The sequence below is a fragment of the Cetorhinus maximus genome, chromosome 1 (genome assembly GCF_964194155.1).
Source record: "Cetorhinus maximus chromosome 1, sCetMax3.hap1.1, whole genome shotgun sequence".
NCBI lineage: Eukaryota > Metazoa > Chordata > Chondrichthyes > Lamniformes > Cetorhinidae > Cetorhinus > Cetorhinus maximus.
The window spans coordinates 211,298,397-211,306,929 of record NC_135879.1 but is presented as its reverse complement, the minus strand read 5'-3'; the positions used below and the strand labels follow the sequence as shown (position 1 = coordinate 211,306,929).

At 40.2% G+C, this 8,533-nt stretch overlaps 1 protein-coding gene across 2 annotated transcripts in view; it reads right to left on the bottom strand.

The window, feature by feature from the left end:
* Positions 1 to 5,872: 5,872 nt before the first annotated feature.
* acaa2 (acetyl-CoA acyltransferase 2) overlaps positions 5,873 to 8,533 on the bottom strand; it is a 53,989-nt gene continuing 51,328 nt past the window's right edge. For both annotated transcript variants that reach the window (XM_078552636.1, XM_078552645.1), the window contains exon 10: positions 5,873 to 7,637. In XM_078552636.1, coding sequence (XP_078408762.1) covers positions 7,553 to 7,637 — 85 coding nt within the window. In that variant the 3' untranslated portion in view covers positions 5,873 to 7,552. The remainder of the gene's footprint in view (positions 7,638 to 8,533) is intronic.

Here is an 8,533-nt window from a genome sequence, read left to right as displayed (position 1 = left end):
TTAATAGGATGGGAGGAGTCTATGACAGGGCTGAAGGGAGGAAATAAATGGGCAAAATAGCCTGTCTCCTCTCATGCATTATATTCTTGATTTCTGGGTAGAGTTTAATACTTAATCACAATGGCAGCCACCGTTATTATAGGCAAGACAGGAATGACACAGTGATGCCTTATGTTCCATTCTGATCTGCAATCATTCAAATTCACAGCAGCATAAGCAGATATGCAGAGATACTAGACTCAACAAAGGTGAGAACAGATTGAAAGGAAAACATGATTCTTCTGCAGTTCCGAAGTCATATTGTACTTGAAACGTTAACTCTGTTTCTCTCTCCACAGATGCTGTAGAGCTGTTGAGTTTTTCCAGAACTTTCTGTTTCCATTTCAGATTTCCAGCATCACAGTATTTTGCTTTTATTTGAGAATGGATTGAACCTTTACAAATGCAGAGAAAAGTTAAGTTTCTCAGTACTTGTTTCTTTTCCTGATGTTATTTTCCCACCTATTGTTCTCCGGGTTGTGGATGTCACTCATAAGGTCCACATCATAAGTTGCCCTGGAGATTGGGCTGAGCCTATTTCATGAATTGCTGCACTCAATATGGTGGAGGCACTCCCTAATACTGTTAAGTTGGGAGTTCCAGGACTTAGACCTAGTTGCAATGAAGGAACAGCAGTCAGTTTAGGGGAGTTGCTGTCTATTGGCTGCTGCTTGGAAATAGTTGCCAATAAGTGGTTTTGAAGCAGACTGACACTCCTCAGTGTTGCCATTGTGTGGACTTGTATTGATACGGATACTCAGGTATGACAAATGGACCTTTGAGCAAAATAATGCACAGCTCCAGTTGCACGTACACATCACAACTTTCAAAGAACTTGCGTTTACACAGCACTATTCATATTCTCAGGGCATCTTGAAGTACTTCACAGCCAATGAATTACATTTGAGGTGTATTCCTCATTAGGTAAACAAACATGACAGCCAATTGATAACACATCAAAGTCCCACAAACAGCAAAGAGATAAATGGCCAGCTAATTTGTTTTCCTGGTGTTGGTTGAGATGTACATGTTAGCCAAGATACTGGGAGAACTCCCTTGCTCTTATTACAGAATATTTGACCTCCTGTTGCAGACCGGGGGGTGGGGGATTAATTTATGCAGCCTGATTTCTCCTCTCTCTACGCATCAGTAAACAGAAAGGTGTTTTTGATTTCTGATTTCCCCCTTTAAAAGTGGCGGCGCATTTTCAGTTTTGGAGTAATCCAATCCTCTATTAATAACCCCACAGCAAACTCAAGATAAGTCAAAATAAGAGGGGTATGTTATTTTACACACACACGCGCAGGAAACAGATTTTACAATGTCTGCTCCTTTTTGCATTCGTACAATAGAGGGGTAAGGGAAAGAAAGGGGTTCAGGGTAATAACCACAATAAAAGTAACTATAGTTTCACGTGAGTCCAGGATCAGAAGGTCCAGTGGCGTATTCCTCCAGAGGTTAGCAGGCCGAAACTATTGGAGGATGATCTGTCTTTCCATAAGTGAGTACTTCCACGATGGGAGAAGGCACGTAGAGATGAATTAGTCTTGAAGGCACAGATATAGGAGTTCCAATATTCCAGTAACTCACAGTGTAGAAGAGGGCCAGGCACTTCACCTGGTCAGAGCTCTTTCTGCTGCTACCTGTTAGATGGTAAAATGGTAGACTGCCTGGGTTCAGTTCCACACAGCAATAATACAGGTTCTTTTTGTGGGGGGGGGGGGGTGCAGGCAATGGGAGGGGGTGTGACAAACCTCTCACTTCTCCTCCTGGTTGCTGGACAACGTATTTCCCCAGGTCTGGAACCTTGAGGTGTTTAATAGAGGAGTTAGGGTCCCTTTTGTCCTTTGCAGACATACTGTCTCTGTTGGCCAGAGCTCTGCCTTAGCAATGTAAAAGGGGAGGTGCGCTTCTTTGGAATTTGATTGTCGGCAGTCACAGAGGTCATTAGAACCTCTTTAAAGATATGAGGTCCCTCCTGGTTTCTGAAGGTTAGAAATTTCTCTGGTATGAGTCATGGCTAGTCTTTAGCCTTGTCTATTTTTAAAATAATAAATATATTAGCCAGGTTTTTCTTTCCTGTCTTCTAGCCGGGACACTCCAGTTGGAGAGGCTGACAAAGATTGGTTTAATGCTTCATCTGAAATACCTCTTCAGTATGGCACTGAAGTAGCAGCCTAGAATATGAGCTGAGGTCGATGGTGTAGTGCTTTAATATATGCCTCCTGACTGACAGGCCCCACGAAGGAGTGGGGAAGGGAGCACCTGAGCACAAGCATATAGTTGTGATAAACTTATTTCATATTCCCTAGACTATAAAAGATTGGAGAGGTGATCCGATCAAGATGCTTAAAACTATTTCCTCTGATGGGAAATCAAGGACAAGGGAGAATAATTTTAACTTTAGAACTAGACAATTCAGGACTGAAATTAGGGAGCACTTTATCACACAAAGGGGCTATGGATGTTGAGCAATTGGAGCTTGCTAGAGAGTGAGATTAGTGGATTTTTCTCAGGTAACATTATCAAGGGATGTGAAGCTAAGGTGGGCAAATGGCATTGAAGTAAAGATCAGCCATTATCTAACTGAATAGCAAAAGCTGGTTCAAGGGCCTGTTCCTACTGGTTGAATCTAGTACAGCATTAGTGAGTGTGCAAAAATTCTAAAAAAAAATCAATCCTACTGAGGATCCCCAGTTTATTGTTTGGATTTCATGGCATACAGATTACACATACTTTTTTTAAAAAAAACAATTTTTGATATAGTTGGAAATATTCCCCAAAGGGCAAAATAAAATTCAGTAAACCTACTCTGTCTGGCTGCTCTCAGGCACTTACTGGTAGCTGCTTAATAGCAGCAGCAGAGATTCAAAAATATAACAGCTCCCTGCTTCTCTTAGAAGGACAATGCAAGGAGCAAGCCAGCCCAAAGATGGGTAGGAGGAGAATATATAATAAAAACATTTATATTTTATTCCAATTATGTATGTTACAATGCAGTGCAATAAAATTATTGCACCAATTACAAGACACCAATAAAACAAAATCATTGGTAATTTATTTTCTGTCACTGCTTCACAAAGTAACAGATCACTATGTAAGGCACAGTTTTACGTTTGCTTATGGAACAAAAATGTTAAAGATAATTTGTATAACAGGTCTAGATTGCTAGCGCAATTATATTAAAAAAGATTTCAGATATAGCCTTATAGTTTTTTGAACAAGGGAAAAGCTGATTATTTTTATTTCAAAATTTCTAGCATTAGAATTGCACAATGCATTAGTCAGCGTTACTTTCCCCCTGAGCATACCAGAAAGGACAGTGTCCAGCTAAAACAACCTGCCCCACCCGCCCCCAGGAACAAACTTTGGGAGCTACAATATTTTAAGGAGGGGTAGGTGCTCTAATTAGAGGGGGACGTGGCAACATATTAAATCATTGGCTGCGGCATGAGACACAGCACTTCTAGGTGAAGAGCCATTGCCTTCGTTAGAATTTAAATTTGGTTTTCAGAAAAAGTGTTGGAATTCATTCACTTTGATATCACTACACTATAATCCGTGATCTTTACTGCTTCAAATATCACAAGAGAATGCTCCCTCTCTCATGACCTTACATCGAATGATGAATACCCAATTGTGACTATAAGAACTTATAAGAATCTTATGCTTAGCTGCAATTATAGAACTGTTTACAATATCGCCTGAGGCTGATGGTGCTGCAGCTTGAAAGTGCCCATTTATACTGTAGCATGGAATCTGCAAAATCAGTGTAATTAAACATGTACAATTGTTTGACGTTGTGAAGTGGTTTCTGACCATTTTCAATGTCTGGAGAAATATCACCAACCAGCAGCCAGGAAAGATAACAAGATGGTGATATGATGACAACACACAAAAATATTATTTGCAATTAATTATAAGAAACTTCTATGGCCAACGTGGAATTCTTCCTTCTCCCAACAGGTCAGCATGATGCTTCAGGGCTTTTATTTTGTGGTCCATATTGGAGAGGAAGTTATGTTGGTGATGAAGGTTGCAGTACTTTTATTTGGAAAGTACACTTTCAGTAAGTCTCCTCCTTAATACAATACTGTTTAATGATTCACAGGTCTAACAGGACAAAAAAAATCAAGGCACTCCAAAATAACAATTCTGCCCCCAAAATACTTAGATCCTGAAATTCCTAAGCACAACTTCCACTCAAGGGTCCCCAGTAATTTGAGTGTAACTTAATTATGCCCCATTTACTGTAGTCCTTTGAATTACAGTAAAGGTGGGGTGGGGGCTGTATGTTGGGTGTGACAAGGAGGGATTTCTGCCCATGCCTTTTAAATCCAAGGAATGTTCCTAGGAATTCCACTCATTTGTCCTTATGTCAGCTGAAGCCTAGAAGAGATCCCCCAAACCAAAGAGCTGCTTGTTTTGTTGGGAACAAAACAAGAGCGAGATGAAATAGAATATATGCCAGGTCAACATTCCAACTGGTGGTCCTTGGTGGGCCTCACTGATGCACCCACTCTGGCTGTGCAAATGACCCTGTGCCCAGTATTTGGGATGCATATGGTCTCTGGCTTGGGGCTAGGGAAGGCAGAGGTCCTGCTCCACTACACTGCACTTGTGGCAACAGAGTGGGACTTCCAGAAAATTTAAGAGGCCCTACATAAAAGACAGCAGCTTTCCTAATGGTTAGGTCATTAAATTGCCATATGCTGAGTTGTGATGAGCAATATTAGCTAAGTCACAGTTCCAGCTCTGGTATGTGCCAAAATAATTGATTTCAGCCAGGGCCAGAGAGTGTATCAAAAATAAAAAAGCACGGGATTCCCACTTTGATCATCATCTGGTGTTATCTGCTGGAAAGTGCGTGACTGTAGATCTCAGCCATTACATAAAACCCTCACTAAATTAAAGGATTAGAAAATGATTGAATCCTTTTTCTAATATTACACAACTGGAAAGATACGATTCCAGATGAACACAGGATTGGGTTTAATTGTGATTCCTTCTGTGGTCAAATAGTCAGCTGACATCCACGGTTTGGGTTTATACCTTAAGAATACGCATATTAAGAGCTTCTAAAAACTGTGTGAATGGAATCCCAGTACAAGTTGCTTCTTCAAGAAAACAGAAATTGTGGAAAATTAATTAAAAAGGGTAAGCAGCATGGATTTGACTTGACAATTTTACAAAATTTAAAAAAAATATTCACAACACCAAAAAAAGGCAGCTCTGGGGATGAGGAGAAGGAAGGGATAAAAACAACATGTGTCAATAAATCTATTGATGCTTGAAGGAAAATCCCAGTGGTTTAGCGACCAGAGTGTTGGCATCTCCAAGTAAATGATTATGCATCGGAGTCTCAGGATTGCCTACCACAATGTAATTAATTTAGACAGTTTTCAGCTCATTGAAGCAACTTCTGCCTAAGGGAAGGAAACAGGAAATGAAAACATGGATCATACCATCATTTTTAGGATTAGTAAAAGACTAGTGTTCAAAATGTCTATCCCTTTTTTAATCTTGGAAGGTAACTATTTTTCTCTAGTGCTTCTTTTTTCAGGCATAAATTTATATTTCTTTTTAATCTGTTTATACTTTTGCCAATTACTTTTCCTGGAAGCTTATTCCATAAACTGTTTAACCAAAAGGCAAAAATTCCCTCGAATTTCCCTCTTGTTCCCAACTTCCTTATTTTAAGTTTGTGTGCTTGCTTATTTAGGAAACTATGGGCCAGTCAGCCTAATGTCTGACATTGGGAAAGTGCTGGAATCCACTGTTAACAAAAGTAGTAGCAGAGCGGAACATTTTAAAAAATCATAATACAATCAAGCAAAGTCAACATGGTTTTATGGAAAGGAAATCACGTTTGACAAATTTGTTAGAGTTCTTTCAGGATGTAACAAGCAGGGTGGACAAAAGGGGAACCAGTAGATGTAGTGCATTTGGATTTCCAAAAAGTATTTGATAAGGTGCCATATAAAGGGTGGATACAGAAGGTAAGGGCTCATGGTGTTGAGGTTAATAGCATTAGCATGGATAAACGATTGGATAACCAATAGAAAACAAAGAGTCAGGATAAATATCATTTTCAAAGTTGGAAAACTGTAACTGGGTGACACAGGGGTTGGTGCTGGGATCTCAACTATTTACAATCTACATTGATGACTTGGATGAAGAGATTGGGCATATTGTGGCCAAATTTGCTGTTGAAACAAAAGAGGTAGGAAAGCAAGTTGTGAGGAGGATGTAAAGTCTGCAAAAGTTTCCAGATAGGTTAAGTGAATGGCAGAAAATTTGGCAGATGGAGTATAATTGTGAGGAAAACAAAGGCAAAATATTATTTAATTTGAGAGGGACTGCAGAATGCTGCAGTACAGAGAGATCCAGGTGTCCTAGTACATGAATCACAAAAAATTAGCATGCTGGTACAGCAAATGATTAGGAAGGTAAATGGCCTTTATTGTATAAAATTGGGGAAATCTTGTTACAGGGCATTGGTGAGACCTCGCCTAAAGCATTGCATAGAGTTTTAAAGGAAGGATAGACTGGCATTGGAAGCAGTTTAGAGAAGGTTCACCAGATTGATTCCTGGGATGAAAGGGTTGTCCTACAAGGAAAGGCTGAGCAGGTTGGGCCTATACCCAGCTTAGAAGAATGAGCTTGTTGGAAACATTTAAAATTGTGAGGTGGCTTGACTGGGTAGATGCTAGGAGGGTGTTTCACCTCATGGGGGAATCTAGAACTGGGGGCATAGTTTCAGAATAAGGGGTCACATATTTAAGGTGGAGATGAAGAGGAATTTCTTCACTCAAAGGATTTTAAATCATTGGAAATCTTTACCTCAGGGGGGTTCGAGGCTGCCACTGAATATATTCACGATGGATCTGAACTATAAGGGAGTCAAGGGTTATGGGGAACAGGCAGGAAAGTGGAGTTAAAGCCAATATCAAATCAACCATAATCTTATTGAATGAGGGGACATATAAATAGCTGCTGCTATTTATTATGCTCTTATTCTCCAGGATATGTATAATGAGTGATTTCATTTGACCCTTAGCTTCTGTAGCTCAACCATCTGTGGTCTGAACCACTGTGCATGTAAGCTGGAGAAGATTTTCTAAACATTAAAGGACTTAGGAAAATATACATTTTGCTTAGAAACAAAAAGAAAAATTCTAGCCAATACAATTGTGTAAGATTAAAAGTTCTTTGGTATTCTTGAACATTGATTATCCGTAGAACTGCCACTGATTTCTTTGTACACCCACAAGCAGAATGTTGGCTAACCCACACCCCTGGCATTGCTACATCTTTCTGATTACATTATTGCCAATCTTTTCCACCCAAAATGGGCACACCAAATCATTTGGTCAGGAACATTTTTAGAAGGAGTAAAGTAGGGCTTTAGTGTAAGATACAGCAGCAGCTACCACAAACAAAGCCAGCAACAAGCACTGAATATTGTAGTTTAGTTCTTGTAGCACAACATTCTTTGCGTGTCCCCTTTTCTTTACTTCATGCTCTCAATGATGATGGCGATTCCTTGCCCACCTCCAATGCAGGCCGAACCCACTGCATATTTACCTCTGCGGCGTCTGAAAAGAATGAACACAATCAATATGGCTTTCCATCAACAGATCTGAGACACAGGAACAGGAGTAGGCCATTCAGCCCCCAAGCTAGTTACACCATTCAGTTAGGCTAAAACTGATCTGTACCTACCCACCTAGATTATAAAACCTTCAATAACCTTGCCTAACAAAAATCTATCAATCTCAGTTTTGAAACTTTCAATTGACTGAATCTCAACAGCTTTTTGGAAGAAAAGAGAACTGGAGTACTTCTTTGGGCTGCATTAGAGTGCTTCAGTTGGAGTTTGGTGAGAGGGGGACTTTTAAGGGTTAATTTCTACCTAAACTCTAATCTTCCTTTAATTTAGCAACTAATTAAAAGTGGCTCTTTGGGTTAGTCCAGCTTTAAAACAGGGATTATACAGGCTCTGCTTACAGCTGCAGTTAGTAATTTAACTGTCTTAAACTGGTTTTCAGAAGCTAAGTTCAGACTGCATAAAAACAACCATCTACAGTGCTGCTTTTGTCTGCACTGGAGTGCTGTTTTGGGCTGCATTAGAGTGCTTCAGTTGGAGTTCGGTGGAGAGGGAAGGAGGTGATCCTTACATTTTCTACCTTTCCTCAGTATGATGAGCAGTGGCCTTGGTAAGTTGGATCTAGTAAGTATTTCTTCTGTCCTTAGTATTCTCTAAACTAGAGGAAATAAAACAAAAAGGGGGTAATTTAAGGGTAAGTCATGGCGGGGAAGCTCGGCAAAGTGGAATGCTCCTCCTGCACGGTGTGGGAAGTCAGGGACACTTCCAGTATCCAGGGCAACCGTCTGTGCAGGAAGTGTCTCCAGCTGCAGCTACTTGAAATTCATGTTTCAGAGCTGGAGCTCTGCCAGGAGTCACTGTGGATTATCTGCAAGGTTGGGATCT